The 18650-nt window shown below is 40.3% G+C and overlaps 1 protein-coding gene across 1 annotated transcript; it reads right to left on the bottom strand.

Annotated features, from left to right (window-relative positions):
- Positions 1–3657: 3657 nt before the first annotated feature.
- On the bottom strand, positions 3658–18635 carry Trappc2 (trafficking protein particle complex subunit 2). Its single transcript, XM_087193737.1, has 5 exons — positions 18482–18635; positions 10734–10845; positions 7389–7532; positions 6966–7052; positions 3658–5570 (listed from the first exon to the last, which is right to left on the bottom strand). The coding sequence occupies exons 2-5, from the start codon at positions 10824–10826 to the stop codon at positions 5472–5474; spliced, it is 423 nt and encodes a 140-aa protein (XP_087049863.1). The 5' UTR covers positions 10827–10845; positions 18482–18635; the 3' UTR covers positions 3658–5471.
- Positions 18636–18650: the final 15 nt, after the last annotated feature.

Here is an 18650-nt window from a genome sequence, read left to right as displayed (position 1 = left end):
CTTTTTGAGTACAGCTCCATCTCTTTAAGATGTTTTAACTCTTCCTATTCATTCACAACATCATTAGGGTTGATGTCACAGTTGCTCACTTGTGTACCGTGTAGGCACCTCTGCCCTTTCCCAACACGGAAGCTCCCTTTATTGCTCTTGGAGGAAATGGTGGGATTGTACTTTGTGAGAGGGTACAGGAGAATAGGGTATCTTGCTTTACTCGGATACTCAGTGTCTTCTCTATCACTCAACATTGCTTAGTGATTTATTCTCAAGATTTTTCCTTCTAAAAAGAGGACTTGCAGCAATGACCAGACTTGATAAAGCCGATTGCGGTCTTTTGTGGGTCAAGTTCATATGTTTACTGCTTCTGAGAGTCCTATGAAGGCAGATCAACAACTGCACTGCAGTTTATGTGGATGGGATCCTCAGTTGTAGAGCAGTGGGGTTAATAAAGGACATACCGGAATGGGCTGAGTAGATGTCACACAGGGAGAGTAGGATCTGAAAGACTAGATTGACTCTTGACTCCACTCATTGAGAACTACTGAAAAAACATTGCATTAAGCTAAGCTTTTCGAAGTCCTATTTCCTAACAAAAGGAACAGTTTTATCATAAGAGAACATTTTAAATTTGGCTCAATATCTTCATTTGCTCATGTCAGAGCTGTAGGTTTGATTATAACCAACCCCCCCTGTTATAATTCTCTATGTAAAAAACAAAATAGGAATCCCTCATCAATAAATTGTTATATATTAAATACTTTTTTTCTTTAGTAGATTTGATCTACAGACTTTTTTTTTTTAAAGTCAGAAGTATACCCACTATCTGGTAATTTGCCCTTTTCTCAATAAATCTGAACATATTTCTACCATACTACATTTATTAGCTGTGTGAATGTCTAACAATTAAACCATTCTTAGTTGATATGGATCTAGCAGTAAGTAATATATGAAAGTGCCAGCTTCTCACACCTTGCTCAACAATAGTCTTTAGGGATAATTTTTATTTTTCAGTTAATCTTTTGAATAGATAATACAGTCACATAGTTCAAAATCTTAAGACAAAAATACCTACTCGTAGGGCCGGGGATTTAGCTCAGTGGTTCTGCTGCCTGCCTCACCAGTGCAAGGGCCCAAGTTCAATCCCTGGTACCAAAAAAAAAAAATCGTGCAACTGATTTCTTATCCCTTATAGGCAGCCATATATCAGTTTCTTGGGCATTTCATCTAGATACTTAGTAAGGAAAGCATATTAAGTAGTTTGCTAATAAGTATCCATGACAAAACACAGACTAGGTGGTTTCAGTAACAGGAATTTATTTTCTCACAGTCCGGAAGGCTGGAAGTCTAAGATAAGTGGGGGCAGCAGCTTTGTTTTCTCCTGAAACCTGTGGATGGCTTCCTCCTGTGTCCTCAGTCTTTCCCCCTCTGTATGTACACATCCCCATGGTCTGTGTCTACATCTCTATAAGGATACTAATCAGATTGGGTTAAGACCCACCCAGATAACCTCAATTTAGTCACCTTTAAAGGCCCTGTCTCCAAATACAGTCACATTCTGAGGGTTAGGGGCTTAGGGTTCAAGGTGAATTTTAGGGGGACACAACTCCACCTATGGGGGGATTAAGGCCTTTGCATTATGTATATTTTTGGTATTTACATAGACTTAACTAATGTCTTAGTACTTTTTTAACTTTTAAAAATCTTTACAACCTTTCAGATAACTATTCAAGGATTAGATCAGTTTTCAAAAGGTCTAGAGCCGGGCAGCAAAACATCAGGAACACACCTTTTTTTTTTTTTGGTGCCGGGGATCGAACTTGAGACCTTGTGCTTGTGAGGCAGACGCCAGAACCACTGAGCTAAATCCCTGGCCCCAGGAACACACCTTTGTGTCTGCAGAGAAAGGCTGAAGGGAGAGTAATTTAGTCTCACACTGTCTTAAGGATTATGGTGAACAGTGGCTAACTTAGCAAACATGGTAAGGGCCAAGAGAATAAGGAATAAAACCTCACAGAACAGCTTTGCTCTTCGAACAAATTAACTCTGATAGAAAAGCTCTTCAGCAGCAAAGAGCAGCTGCAAGTCTTAACAATTCTTTTTGGTTTGAAGAAAGTTAAAGACACTGATGGCTGGTATGTATTATCTATGCAATGATGAGCAATATGGAAGAAAAAACAGAAAGTAGGTGAGGAACACAGCAAATAGTGACACAGCAAGAGTGGTGAGAAGCAGTGCCCATAGTCCCAGGGGTACAGGTGATGGGCAGGAAGAACTGAAGTTCATGCTTCAGACCTCGAGGGAGGGAGGCCCCAATGGTACTGAAGGCACCATAGGGTGTGTCTGTTAGCTAAGTTCGAGCTGTGCATGGCAGAGCCTTTGGAGACAGAGTTCAGTTTTAAGAAAAAAGCAATGTACTGAACTTGGAGAACAGATAAATGTGCATTTGATGACCGATAGCAATTACAGTGTGCCCTGTGGAAGACAGAAACATAATCCCATCAAAGGATTACTTCTGTTCTTGCTACTTTCTTTACCCTTATGAAAAATTCCCTAGTTAGAAGCATCCCAGATGTTCCTTGCCTTTAGATTTCTATACAAATTTAAGTTTTCACTTTATTATTACAACACCATGATGCAAGTTCTCTCACAGTACCTGCCTTGTAAGGTGCTACAGTGTTACGTAGGAACAGACCTATAGAGTGTGGACAGTCAGTGGTTTCTGGGATGCTACACACTCTCAACTAGGAAGTGCTGAAGTGACTGAGAAATTGAGAGAGCACAGGGGTAGCAGCAGGGGAAGAGCAGGGATGGATACTATCTACACATGGAAACACGGATGTTGAAGGAAGCAGCCGAGGGAAATTCTAGCTATAAGGGGGAAAAACGCACATTTGTGTGCTTTATCTGGATCACTTTTGGAGTGTTAATGTGTGTTATAAATCTTATGCTGACATGCATGTGCTTAGTGTAGCCTGATTTTCTGAGGACAGACTTTACCCCATTGCTCTTAGGGACATCACCTACCAGATCCAAGCTTTGCCAGCTTCACTTTCTTAATGCTCAAGCCCTTGTTTCATCCTATCAGCCTCCGTACTGTCTCCATGCGTCTGTGCTTGGAATGCTGCTTCCCTGGGTAGCCCCACCTGAGGTCCCATTCCTTGCTGGACTTCCCCCATGAGCTCCTTCAATGATGTTGGTCACACATGAAAATTGGCATTTGGCGTTGGTTACCTACTCATAGAGTGAATGTTCCTAGCTCCCATCTCTCTCTCACAAGCCTAGAGAAAAGGAAGGCTATTTGCAGTGTACCACTGTCATGCAGCCGAGCTGGAGCCTGAACCCACGGCTCCTCACCCATGTGGCTTCTGCTCCTGGCTGGCTCCCATTGCAGCCCTCAGTTATATGCTCACTGAAGGTGGGGCAAATTATATACCATAAATACATGTTTGGGTCTCTCGTATCATCATGGCTGAAATTACTCCTAGATTTCTACAGGAGTGTCTATCTTCCCTGTTCCTAGAACTCTAGCACGTAGCTGGAGGTGATCTGAGCTGTCTAATGGATTAAAGTATTAGTTTGCATACTTTCAATGGAGGAAATAGGACTGAAACTGTGGGGGTGTTGTACAGCACTTTAAAATTGGATATCAAACTACCACAATCTTGGACAGACATCTTTATTTAAGAAATCAAATAAATAAGAGTAAAAATGATGGCAGCAACTTCTCACAAAGATATAGGACCAAGCTTAGAATTACTTGCTCCAAAGTCATTCAGAACAGAACGAAATTCTTTTTTTTATATATCCTTTTATTGGTACATTTTAGGTGTACAATATAATGACATTCATTGGAAATGTGCACCTTTACATAATCTCTCTTGGTTCTTATTTTTTCTCCCTTCCCCTGCCCTCCCTTCAGCCCCTCCATCCCTCCCTATTTACAAAGACTTTGTTTCCTTTTTTTCATTATTTCATATTAATTCCATTCCCTTCTTTCCTTTCCCCTGCCCCTCCCACTTCCCCTTCCCCTTTGCCCCCTTTCTTCCTATTTCACATTATCTATTATACCTTTTAGTCCTTATTTACACTTTCAGTTTCTCACACTAGAGAAAGTTCTCGGTATTTACACATGTGTGTCCTATTTATTTCACTTAAGAGCATCGCCTCAATGTGCACCCATTTAGCAGTAAATGTCTCTTAATTTCTAATTTTTGATGGCTGAGTAGTACTCCATTTTATTTAAAAAACCACATTTTCTTTATCCAGTCTCCAGCTGATGGGCATTTGGGCTGTTTCCAAGTTTAGCTATTACAAATTGTGCTATGAACATGGGTGCACATATATCACTGTGGTATGATTCTTTTAATTCTTTGGGGAAGATCCCCAGCAGGGGAATAGCTGAGTCAAATGGGACTTCCAGTCCTAGTTCTTTGAGGTATCTCCATACTGATTTCCACAGTGGTTGCACCAGTCTATACTCCCACCAGCAGTGCAGCAGTCAGAACGAAATTCTTCAAGTGTTCACAATAAGCACAGAAAATATCTGATAGTATTATTTGCTTTTCCATGGATAGTAACTATTTTACATTAAAATCACACACTTAGTACAGTACAGAAGAGACTACTTGTGGCTGCCTCTAATAGCCTAAAAGGCCAAGTGCAAATGTTAATGTAACCCAACCTTTTCTTTTAATAACAGTTCTTAAACTGTATTACAACTTTTTATAAGTACAGGTATTGGTTTATTCAAGTCCCAGTTTACTTTCCTAAAAGGAAATACAAGAACATACAGTGATAGAGGCAACATATTTCACCATGGTCTGTAATTTTGGTCCATCATACACATATGGGTCCAGGATTCTAAAATTATACAGGATCACTATTCCCAGTCCCTGCAGAGGCGGGCATACAACATTTAGTACTGCAAAAGCGTTTTGCTTCAGCTTCTTAGGTAGTGCTGTTAGAAAAATTTATAATATCTCTAAAGTACAAGTCATCATATGTGCTATCAATTTCATTCCATTCTGCAGAATCTTTTAGTTTTAAATCTGTCTACCAAATCTTGACTATGACATTTGTTGTTTTTCTGTTTTTGGTACTGGGGATCGAACTCGGGACCTTGTGCTTGCTCGGCAGGCGCCAGAACCACTGAGCTAAATCCCCAGCCCGACATTTGTTTTTTTTGAATTCCTACATCAAGGTTAAACTATCTGGATAAGGAAAGTCAAAAGCTTCTCAATTTTGAATACAAACATTTCAAATTTTTGATAAAGAGCTCTTTATAACTAACACTTCACAAGCAAATACCAACATGAAACAATGTACTATTTTTAAGTTATAGAAGAAATTCCATTAGATTTAGATAAACTGGGACAAGTACAAGTTTTCTAGGTGATTTAATCAAGTTACTTACAATGTACACATTCCTGAGTATATCCCATTGTGACATTGTTTATTTTGAAATTTTTCTGCATTCAGCTTAAAAGATGTTTCTTCCCAAGAAACTGAACTTTTCTGTCAAATGCACTTGACCGAATAGGAGAGTTGGGTTCATAAAATGGATTCATTGCAAACTAGGAAAGAAAAAGGTATTAGTGAGCCTGTCAAAGCAAAAAGGCTGAAAAATCATAGGTCTTAAATTATTTTAAACTTATAAATTAATCATCATCAAAGACATTCAAAACGAAAATCTGTGAACCACATATTTTGTTTCATTGTATATGCTCCATTTTTTTTTTTTTGAGACAGGGTCTTGTTATACAGTTCAGGCTAGGGCTTGAACTCACTATGTAGCCCAGGCTGGCCTCATGCTTTCGGCAGTCTTCCTGCCTCAGCCTCCTGAGTGCTGGGATTACAGGCGTGTGCTACCATACCTGGCTGCTCCATTGTTAAATACTGTCTCCTTAAGGAGTTTTAGTTTTGAGAAGTACTTGTAGCAAAACTAATGGTAGCAGGACAGGTATTACTGTCTGAGTAAAGTAATGTACCTGTGTGAGAAGTACAGTACAAATCTACTTGTATTCATGATAAACAAATGGACTGATCTGTAAGGCCCTCAGGACTAAACTAATGAAAAATCTGTCACATGTTCAGAGTTAAGGAAAGGTTATACCATACTGTTATTAAAAGTTACTCTTGTGTAATATTTTTTAATCAGGGTTTTAAATATCCTCCTTTAACAGAAAGCTAAATAATCAGTTCCTTATCTAAAGCAATAAGTGCATTATAACAGGTGTGAGAAATTAATATTAAATAGAATTCTAAGGAGGAAAGGAATTACTAATTTTTTCATCTTAATCACTTAATATTTACCCATCTTTATAAGACAGCTAAACATTCTTATTTGCTACCTTTGACTAGAAATGGTGGGTTTTTAATTTTATTACTGTGCAGATATGTAAGAAATTCTGCTCAGATATAGAACATATTTAAACTAGGAACAAACTGTTATTAGCACTGTACTTTAACCATGACATCGTATTACTATTTTATTTCTCACTGCAATATCAAATGTAGGCACACCATATTCCTTGAATAACTATTTCGTGATGTAAGAATCACTTCTTGCCAGTTCATGATCTACATCCACTGCATTTAACTTATTTGTAAATTAGATAAATATTTTAGATATAAATTACAAAGCAAATTTTCATTATGTAGGCTGTTTCCTTGCTGTCTTGAGGGTTCCCTAACTAAATGATATGCACCAAAAGAGGAAGAATGGCACTGATTTACCTTCACAATCATTTAAAAATAACTACCACGGGTTGTTTTCCTGGCTACATATTAACTTAGCAGTGAAGACCTGCTTACTGAGAAAGCTGCCAGAGCTAGTTTTGATGTAGCTAAAGCTAGCTGGAAATGAAAGCTGTGCAGCCTAAGGGAGTTACTTAAACAGGCTAGTTTATTGTCAAAGCTAGAATCCTTTTTTATAACCAGATTTTTAAAAATCATAGAACATACCATACCTTTATATATAAATCATAGACATCAGTAAAGAAGTTCTTTATTCCATCTTCTTGCCTTATATCATGAAGCATAATAAATCTCATATGTAGAATAATTAAGGTATAATCTCTTAAAACTGAAAAGCTATAAGTTGACACTCTATTCTTTAAATCAGTCATATGCACTGTATATGACTGTCCTATGCATCGGAAAAGTTGAACACAGGAACTGGGTTTAGAGTCAACTTAGTTTTATCTTTAAAAGAATGTAACCTTTTAAAGTTAGGAAAGATATAAAAACAGCCCTATAAATGGAAATTTTTACATTTTTCTATGACTCTTTGATATCTACAGATTCAGAACCTGGCACCTATGTTTCATATTCTTCTGAGTCTGTTCACACAACCTTTAGTTAAGTATCTTTACTAATAAGGTAAGGATATGGCCTGCAGTGACAAATGCTGACACAAACCACTCATTGAATTTGTCCACAGTTTTCAAGTACATGTTGTTTGAAAGCCACATGTTTTCATCCACAAGGTCAAGAGCAGCGTGAGCTATGAACTGATTCAGATGACGATGATCATCCTAGACAACAGAGAGCAGCAACGGATTAAAATTTCCATGTGGCATCAGGAATGCCAACAATCATTCCATAAATTCTATGTATGGTTTTGTCATGTGGGAAAAACATTATGTTTTTACTTCATTTATTATCATCAGGAGACATAACCTCTGGTTTCCTCACATTTTAATCTGATATCTAAAACTCAACAAGAACAGAAAACAGCCAGTTAATAAATAAAATGTGTTCAAGAAACTATACAGAAAATTATATTTTTAGTGTTGCAAGAAGGAAGTTACCAAATTCCGTAACCATTTAAGCATGTGAAAACCGAATACTACATTTAACAGGCCAAAAAAAAGAAAGGTAGATCCTGCTTTTGAGAAGCTCACATCTTATTAGAGGAAAAAGACACAAACAATGTGTGAGTGGATGTGGATCCAGGAGAGCACCCTAGGGAGCCCAGGCCCAAGGAGGTGGTGAAGGAGAGTTGTAGAGGAGAGGTGCCAGGCACTGGGCTGCACTGACCCGAGGGAGCAGGGAGGGCCAGGTTCCCCAGTGGCACCAAGGACACAAGCAGCAGAGACAACTGAGGAGGTAGCACTCACGATGGCTGCACAGAGGCCTCTTTCAGATGAATGGAGCATACACTGCACGGGGATCTAGGATTGGTGCGAGGCCTCACTCAGCCCCAGCTGTGAGCAGTCATCTAAGTCAGCAGGGGACAATTCTGTTAGAACTGGGAGTGTCACTGTGCTGGGCTGATATGGCTTAACTGGAGAGGTCAGTTTTACCCCTGTGGAATTCTCTCACCCCTTCTCTCTTTTGTAGTGCTGAGGATTGAACCTATAGCCTCAGGAATGCTAGGCAAGTGCTCTACCACTTGAGCTATATCCCCAGCCCAGAATTCCTATTTTCAAAATGCACTTTCAGTGAATACGTGTTATGGATTGAACTGTGTCCTCCCCAAAATTCACAAGCTGAAGTCCCAAGCCCCAGAGCTTCAGAATGTGGTCTTAGAGAGTCACTGCAGATGTGGTTAGCTAGGCTGGGACTCTAATCCAGTATGACTGGTGTACTTATAAAAACAGGCGCTCTGGAGACAGACATGCACACAGGGAGAATGCCACGTGAAGACTGGTGTTACAGCTGCCACAAGCCACGAACTACCACAAGCTGGGAGAGAATGAACCCTTCCTTGGTGCCTTCAGAAGGAGCACGGCCCCGCTGACACCTTGACTTCAAACTTCTGCCCTGTTACGGTGTGTGTCTAGATGTCCCCCCAAAGCCTCACGCAGTCATGATGAGGGGCTTTTCAGAGGTGGCTGGATCTGGAGTATGTGATGCTGGGATCAAGACGTGTGATTACTAAATCAGTCCACTGACTGGTTTGGCAAAGTTCTGGGCAGGGAAGGGTGCACCAGCCTGGGTGTGAGTGCTATCTGCTGGATAAGACAGAAGGGACAGAAAGAGGGTCTCGGGTCCCTTGTTGCTTGCTTGCTTGTTGTCTTCTGCCCGCCCTGCTTTGCAGTGGACTGTTTCTCCTCTGCGGTGCCCCTCTGCCATGCCACCCTGCCTTGGAGCCAGCCGACTGTGGACTAAACCCTCTATGAACTGTGAGCCAAAAAAACCTTTCCTCCTTGAACTTTGGGTGTCGAGTATTTTGTCTCAGCAAAGAGAAAAGTAACTAAGACAGTCCCCTAAGTCTATGAGACACTAAATTTGTTGTTCCAAGCCACTCAGGTTTTGGTACAGGAAACCGACACAACCTTCTTCCTGAGGAGGTTGTTCCCATGACTAGGCTTCCCACGAGGATGGCTGCCAGTTGCCCTGGAATCCCTCGTATGGCTAAGTATGTTTACTTCACGCACGTCGTCATGACAAAGCTAACTGAATCCTTAGAGAAAAGAGATGTATTCTGTCTCTATCTCACAGCAGTACTTTCCATGACTTTATAATAATGATCAGTCTTGAAAGGGAGGGAAGGGACAATAAAAAGAATTAAGGTGTGTTATGTACATGTACCAACCCCACGATGAACGCAATCAGTATGTTGTGCAAACATGTACTAATAAACAATTTTTTTAAAAGACTAAAAAAACGATCACTTTTGAAAGACTGAGTGCAAACAGCAGAAATATTTTAAGAAGGCAAGCAGCACCAGGAGAGAGAACTAAGACCAAGTCAAGTTATTAAGTGTTTTCATATGTGCTGTTTTATCCATTAGCCCACTGGAGTGCACAGAAGCTGTATGCAAGTAGCAATGTCCCATGAAGCAACAAGTGCTACAGAAATACCTGAAAACAAAGTTCTAATGAGCAGTACTCTCATAAGAATATGGGAAAACCATGTAGCAATATCACTTGGTAGATAATACCTTAAACAAGTCTACTGCATTTTGGTGATAAGAAGTGAACATTTGAAATGCATCTTACACTAAAGATTGTACATTATGACTAATTTACAAAACCCACTCCTGGTCTTAAAGGACATTAAAGCCTATTTGTGGAGGCTGGGAGAAACAAAGCATACTTGTCAACAATTTATTAGGCACATGGACTACTACAAACAGATGGAAGGGACTGACTGTACAACTGTTTACTCTGAATGGTAGGTAATGTCCCTGAACCAAGCTCATTTCTCTGGAACCATTCCCGGCAATAAGAAAGCTGGGTGTTTCACCTCTGTTGCTCCTTTTAGGGTTTCCTGAGCACAGCCAGGATGTCACTGGGGAGGAGGGCACGTAGGCACCACCCAGCCAGACAGTGCTATCGAAGTCAATGGAAACAAAGGGCTGCAGACGTAGTAGCATCAGGACAACATGGAAGTCTCTTTTAATTCTCTCAGATAGAAAGTGATCTACTGTGTCCATACCCATGAAAAGTGTGATTCATTAAAACAGAACAGACATCATGGCATTTCAAAGCAGCAACAAATGTTCTTCCAGACCCACTAAAGGTAGACGATGTTTCCATGCATTTACAAAAATGCATTTCCTAGCGGTGACACAGTGAACTGAACATCACAGAAAAAGACCTGGGCAGTATGTGCTGAATTAAAGGTTACATAAACAACCCCTTCTATCAGTCTGCGAGATTCCAGAGAGAGCCTCATTTAATGGTGGTAGACTTCAGTTGTCTTATCTGTCCAGATCTTCCAGTTCCAAAATCACAACTTATCATTTCACCAAAAAATTCTTATGGAATTTAAGAGTTCATACATACTTTGGATTCTGCTTTCCCAGCTGGCAAAAATTCCATTTCAAAAACTGGATTATCATGGTGGCCAACAATTACAAAGTAGAAGCTTCCAGACATTGTCTTTAGTATATGGCTCCTAATAAATGAAAAACAATAAACATTTTTAGTATTCAAAACTGAAATCCAAACATGATTAATACAAAGTCTAGAATTCTTTTTTTCTTAGCTTAATCTTGGCTCATTTTCCAATATAACTATGATAGATATACAACTTTTGGACTATACAAGTTAGATCTGGTATGTGTCCTATAGAATCCAATGTACTGTATCTTCAGAGAGAACTAGAAAACCTCTAATATAAAATAAAAAAGACAATATTCTCATGACCTGAAAATTCAAGAAATTCAGCTCAAGAGTCCCTATGTGTCTGATGGAGTGAGCCAGCTTAATTTGGACTGGACTGGTTAGCATTCACATTAACACTAGAAAGATGAATAGAGAGTACTGATTAGTTAAGTACGATTGAGAGCAGAAAAGGCAAAGGAAATAATTAGCTTTTCTCAAAAACTTATAAGAGGTACCCTTCAGAGAAAGCTAAAAGCAACTGTACTACATGTCATTTACACAGAAGACACTAACATTTAGCTACAGATTTTGTACTATATTTTCTCTTTTTTCTACCTGAAGGATGTATGCTGCAAATTTAAGTCCCTACACATACAAGAGCCTGTGATATGCCTCTTTATATACCTGTAAGTAAGGAGTTTTGTGTTCTAGAAAACAATGAATGAAATAATACAAAAAGGAAAACAGTCTCTGAGGTACTGAAAGGTCTTGGGACTAAGAGTTATCAGGTTGACCAAAGAAAAAAGTACTACAGAAAACTGGGAGAAAAAAAATCAGTGATTCCGTAGCTTTTAATACAGATCATCCAAAAGCTGGACTGATAGGTGGATGGGTAGATGGACAGACAGATAAACAAAGGTGGATGATGGCTGGGCGGGGGGATGGATGGATTTAAATATGTGTATTTTTAGCATAAGGGCTTTGGAGTCAGACAAGGCTAGGTTCAAGTCTAGCTCTGCCTTTTACTAGCAATGTGACTATCTTAATCTCCCAGTGTCTTGTTTCTTCAGCTGCACAACAGAGATAACATTGTAGCTACTTTCATGATGCAGTCATGAGAATTACACAATCTAATGCCTGGAAAGCATGAAAATTGAATGCATGGTGGCTAGCTCACAGTAAGTGCTCCATAAGTGTTATCTAGAATAATACGGAAGAGCTTATGCATAAGAGGATGTGGCAACTTGTCATTCTTCGACGTGGAGTGGGAATCTAGTTAACTGGGAGCGTCTAGTCAGCCTCCTGGACTTCTGGGGTGGGGTGAGCCCATGATTCACCAAGCCTCATTGGGCCTTCTGCTGACTTACTCAGAACCCACAGCACAATCAAAACACATCTGAATGTGTTTCTTAATGAATGAAACACTTGTAGAAGACCAATCTGGCACTTTCAACTCAAATTAGAAGGCTATGACTGGAAGAAAAGGTAGCAAGAAGACTCTTGGTGTGATGAAATAGGATTTAAAATGTTTTTGGAGCAAGGGCCAGAACACTACAGACTGCAAGCTAAATCTAGCCTCATACATCCTCCTTACTATCCAAGGGCTGCTTTTGCTCTTCAGTGGCAGAGTTGAGCAACTGCAACAGAGACCATCTGGCCCACAAAGCCAAGAATATTTACTATCCGGGCCTAGACAGAAAAAGTTTGCCTCTCTTTTAGGAGAAAGATAAGTAAAACTGAATGACAAAGACAAGCAGGAATGATATAAAAGCTATGCAAAACTAGGGAGAATTTGCAATAGCTCTCATGAGAAAGTGAGGGAAAGAGGAATGGGAACTTGAAATGTGAACCAAGTAAACAATAATATCACGAATTCTTACTGCAATAGGCTTCAGAGGTTCAGTTTGCCAAGGGAGGGGTTATTTCTTCAGTACATTTAAGCAGCAGCAGAAGAGGAAAAATAAAAACCAAAGCAGCAGAAGGAAGACATACAAGGAAGACAACTTACATTCCTCCCCACACACTTGCTCCTTTATGGAATCCACAAATGGGGGAGAAGCATAGCACTTAAGTACAGCATGAAGAGGAACAGAAAGGCATCTCAAAGATGCATAAAGGTCCTGCTACAAACCACCCAGCTGGGCAGATGAGACAGAGCCTTCTTTATATACATTCTGTCCTTGACTTGAGCTGCCAATGATTTGATTTTGTAAACAACTCAAGAAGTTAGAAGGCTTATAATTCTCCATTCAGTTCTGCCAAGGGAAATCTGACAGGTGAAGTGGAAGAACTGAAAACCCTGGGAGGAAAAAACCCCACTGTCTCAGGAAGATAATGCCTGCAGTCATTTAACAGCTACGTTCAGGCTCACCACCATGGGTACTGGGCAAAGGTAAGACACACCTCTGCTGTCCAACACACTGAACTTTCTGAAGGGATGTAAGTGTTCTGTCATTTGAAATATGACGATGTAGACAATGTAGAAGTAGGTCACTAACTAGTAACCAATATGAAAATGGGACCAGAAATCTCTGAGGTCAGCACCAGGGGGACAAAAGCCCACAAGGAACCGAAGTATCTAAAATGTCTTAAGAAAAATAAAACTCTTTTTAGGTTATGATCAGGAAAAAGCAGACAGGAGAAAGGTCAACTGCTTTAAGCACTTGGTACACACTGAGATGTCTCTGTTAAAGAGAATGGCTTTCAAATAACAAGCACGGAAAAAATCAGGTTAGGCAGATGGAAACATCACGACAGGTACATTAAGAAAATATCTGGGCATTTCAACAGACTCTAGTCTTCAGGTCCTGGCAAATTAGACAGCTTGGATTAACAAATGTGATTGTATATCCACTGTTCATTGACATTTGAGAAATCACAGGCAGAAAAGTGCCATAGCCTCGGAGATAGGTTAAGTAGTATTCCTCTTTTCAGAAACAGGATAAAAGGTTCTCATCTGTAACTGGGTACAAAGAGACTAAAACAGGGGCCAGGGATTTAGCTCATTGGTGCCGCCAGCTGCCTCACAAGCACAAAGTCCACAAGTTCAATCCCCGGTACCAAAAAAAAAAAACCCCAAAACAAAACAGAAATATGTATTAAATGCCTATTGTTTTGGTCACACATGCCAGGAGCTTTTATTATGCATTAACTCATTTTTTTTCTTTTTGGTAGGTAGACAATAAATCATTTTCTGAGGGATTTTTGGTACCTAAGAACAAACTGCAGACCTGTTTTTGCTAGACTGGTGCCCTCTATAACAGCAGGCACACTGTTTGTCTTGTTCACTGTGGCATCCCCAGAGCTACAACAATGGCAGGGACCCAGTAGGCACCCTTTATTTGCTGGAAAAGGGACCACTCATAGTTGACTTTTATGTTAATACCCAAAGAAATGGAAGGTTCTATGTCAATTTATGGCCCAGAGTGTGTAGGGAGGCTCTAAGGTTGACGTTAACCTAATCTAGCTCAGCATTTGAATCAATAATTTGAATGAAAATAACTCACCACATTCAAAGATAATGCTAAGGGTAGCTAATTTATTAGAAGGCAAAAGTTAGGATTCAAAAAGATCTCCATGACTAGGGAGTTAGAAGAAATTAACAAGATGTAATTTAAGAGGATGAGAAATACAGCCTGGTATTGAAGTTTTTTCTTTTTTCACTTTATTAAATTCTTTTATTGGTACATTGTAGGTATACAACACAATTACATTTCTCATTGGGAATTGTACCTTTACATAATGCATCTTGGTTCTTATTTTTTCCCCATTCCTAGCCCTCCCTTCACCCCCTCCACCCTTCCCTATTTACAAAGACTTTATTTCCATTTTTTCCATTTCTCATCATTTTTCCTTTCCCTTCTTTCCTTTCCCCTGCCCCTCCCACTACCCCTACCCCTTTGGACCTTTTCTTCCTATTTTGCATTATCGATTATTCATTCTAATCATTGGTACATTTTAAGTATACAATATAATGACATTCATCATTGGAAATTTGCACCTTTACATAATCTCTCTTGGTTCTTATTTTTCACCCTTGCCCAGCCCTCCCTTCAACCCCTCCATTCCTTCCTATTTACAAAGATTTTGTTCCTATTTTTCCATTTTCTCATATTAATCCCATTCCCTACTATCCTTTCCCCTAGCCCTCCCACTTCCTTCCCCTTTGCCCCTTTTCTTCACATTACCTATTATACAGCCAAAAAAAAAAAAAAGAGAGAAATTAGAGACATTTATAGCTAAGTGGATGCACATTGAGGTGATACTCTTAAGTAAAATAAATAGGACACACATGTGTAAATACTGAATAGTTTCTCTGGTGTGAGAAACTGAAAGTGTAAATAAGGACTAAAATGTATAAGAGTTTTTTAAAAAATCAACAGGAAGAGGGAAACCTAGATTAAGAGCAACTCACCTACAGGAAAGCCCAAAGTTTTAATTTACTGCAAGCTCATTAAGAGGCAGCAGTATGATATGATGGTCAAAAAAACGCTAAAGTAATTCTAGGCTGCATTAAAAGAAAGAGATGTCCAAGCAAGGTTGGGAAAGTGCTTACGTCCTCTTTACTAATAATACCACCTTTGAGAAGTACTCAGTTCTGGGAACAACATTTTAAAAGGATCAATAACTCTAAAAAAAAAGTGCTAGGGCTGAGGGTGAGATCTAGCCTAGGGAGTATTCTAGAAACAAAATGAGAAGTGAAGGAACTGAGGATGTTTAAACTAAGAGAGAAAAAAGACTTGGTGGGGAGGTACAGCACAATACTATTTTTAAATATGCTGTTTAATAGAAAAAGGATTCGACTAGGGATGGCAAAAGGTTTCTTTTTCTGTGCCAATTCTAATCACCTTGTAGTGACTGCCAGGAACTGGTGCTGAGAAAGAATCTGTAGTCAGTGTAGTCAGCAGGAAATCACTGTGATCAATTATTCATGTCTGCTCAAGTTTGGGGGAGTGCAGGGCCTACACGAGGGCCTACTCTGTATTTGTCAGTATTTGCTAACTCTGCACTAGACAGACTTATTCAGTGCTCCACAAGTCAAGCTCAGGGCTGCTCATCTGAAGTTACCAGGAAGCTAAAAATGAGTAAGGGGGAAGTAAAGGACGACTAGCACCAGAGTGGGAGGATGAACTCAAAAGAACTTAGAAGTCGTTTCCAACCCTTAACTATTTTAAGTTGCAGGCAAATGCAAGACAAAACTCATAAACTCCAGTTCCAAAGCCATCCATTTTTTATGCCAAGATTCTTCACAACCTCTACAGAGGGACTTCTAGAAAACTGCCCTGTGATCCGGATGGCAATGGTTTCTTTCAGTCGTTCCACAGGGCTGGGGCTGTGAGACTGAGGCAGTGTAGCATAAGACATGTCTATTTAAATGAGGAGGAGTATAAATACTACTGATAAGTCTCTAATGAGAAAACTTCCTATTTAAATTATAAGCAGCACCCCCCTGCCCCGCCCCACCGAGTTTATGCTGGTTTTTGGAGAATATCTAATTCTGTTCAACTTTGGGACCAAAGGTAGGGGTGGGTGTGAGAGTGTCTTCAGGCACTGATGCTTTAAAAAACAAGTGGACTTTTTAACAGTTTTTACAACATTTCAACATCACACTGAGCTACACCCCCATTTTCCCCTTCTGACAGGGTCTCCCTAAGTTTCTTTAGTTGCTCAGACTGGGCTTGAACTTGAGATACTCCCGCCTCAGCCTCCCAGAGTGCTGGGATTACACCACCACACCCTTTCAACATCTTTCTAGAACACTGTTTTCATCATTTCACTATTCTGCTCAAAAGCCTTAATACTTCTCTGCTACAGGTCATGTACTAGCACTCAAAACAGATTTCCATATCGTTCCTTAAACCTTATTGTTTCACCTTTGCTAGAGGTGACTGGTCTACTTATTGTTTCTCTCAAATTCACTTTGATAATATCAGACTGTTATACTTCAGAGTTATTTTCCTTGTTTCTCTCTTTATAATTGGAACGCTCTTCCTGATTGAGTGTCCACACCTTATCCATCCTTTAAAGTCCAACAAAGTCCTCCCAGCCCAGAGGAAGGGACTTCCGGGCCGCCGTTCCACCAGTCCCAGCCCAAAGTCCTTCTTCCACAATTATTTCCCAAAAAAACCCTACAGGCCCTTCTACATTATTGGTGGGAATGTACAACCACTATGGAAATCAGTACAGACATGCCTCAAGAAACTAAAAGTAGAAATTCCATTTGACCCTGCTATTCCCCCTCTAGGTATCTTCCCAAAAGAGTTAAAGACACTATATTACAGTGATCCATACATAGTCATATTTATAGCAGCACAACTCAGATAAATCTTGGAAGTGGTCTATGTATCCATCAACAAATAAATGGATAAAGAAAATGTGGTATTTATACAGAATGGAGTACTACTCTGCCATAAAGGATACATTTCCATCATTTGTAGGAGAATGGATGCAAGTTGAGTCATAATGTTACGTGAAATAAATCAGATACACAAACTTAAATATCGAATGACTACTATGAGAAACCCAAAGTATTAATAAATTAAAGAACAACATAAAAGACAGATGATAAGAAACAAGGAGATAGACCTTTTGCAAAAGGTAAGGGGACTCAAGGATAGAGGGAGGAGGGTAGATGGGGAGAAGGATGAAAAAAGAATAAAGATGTGTTATGTACATGGATCAACTTCCCACAATGAATGTAATCATTATGCACTGCAAACATGAAGTAAGAAGAATTTTTTAAAACCTAGAGGCTGTCCACCTCCTATGAACTTTGTTACTCTGAGATACTTTAAACTTTTCACAGCCAGGGATCAAAACTCATACTCTTCTTCAATGCTGTGCACAAAGCTGACACTGACCCAATTTTGTCCTCATACATAGGACTTAAGATACCTTGTATCCCCAGCACACAACTTTGGAGTCAAACCAAAATTTCCACTGCCTCCAAAAAGGTCCTGACTTTTTTTAATCCCCTTGCTCATTTTCTCTTTTCTGCGATGTTCTCCTTTTGGCCCACTTTCTAAATCTTACCACCCAAGGCACTGATGAGTTACCACTTTTTTTCACATTGACCACTATCATCTTCAACTGCCTCTCCTTTTCCCAAACTCCTTACCCTACCTACAGTGCATCTTAATTCTTGTTCTATTCTCAGGCAGTAATGTTTTCATTACTGCTTCTGAGAGATTTGGTTCCTTCGCTTTCCAATTAGATTTAAGTGTCCCGGGACCGGGCTCAACTTTATCTTTCTCACAGCGCACAAAGGTGAGTATTATAAAGTTTAGTTCTGTCTTTAACTGGGAGCGATTCTGCCTCCCTGAGGACATGTGACAATGTCTGGAGGCATTTTTGGTTTTCACAACTGCCCGCATGGAAGCGGTGTGCATTTATTAGACACAGATCAGGGAGGCTGTTAACCTCTTACTACACACAGGTCTACGTCCTACAACAAAGAATTTTCTGGTCTCAAATGGCAACAGTGCCACGTTTAAGAAACAAAGGGTTAGGAGTGAAAATCAAGCCTCCAAAAGACAGACATCTGCTGCTGGAAATGGACTGTGGATCGGCCAGGTGGGCTGCGATGGAGCTGGCCTGCCGGGGGCTGGCGGGGACAGAGGTACACAGCCGATGTCCGCGTCACGCGGGACCTGGGACGTCCCCCAAGGACTCGGAGCGCCCGCCCCCCGACTCGCTCCAACCCCTACCTGTCGAGAGACGCCGACAACGGAAAGGACCAGTCGATTCCCGGGGCCAAGACCCGCGCTCCGCAGCTTCAGGCCGGACTCCGGGACCAATCCTCGCGAGACCCTCTGGGCGACTGAGCTCTCGCGAGATGTGGGTGGAGCCTCCGGTTCGCGCTGCGCAGCTGGCTTC

The sequence above is a fragment of the Heterocephalus glaber genome, unplaced genomic scaffold (assembly GCF_053883595.1).
Source record: "Heterocephalus glaber isolate CG9 unplaced genomic scaffold, H.glaber_assembly_v1.0 deba00001594, whole genome shotgun sequence".
NCBI classification, from domain to species: Eukaryota; Metazoa; Chordata; class Mammalia; order Rodentia; family Bathyergidae; genus Heterocephalus; species Heterocephalus glaber.
This window is presented reverse-complemented; position numbering and strand designations above follow the sequence as displayed.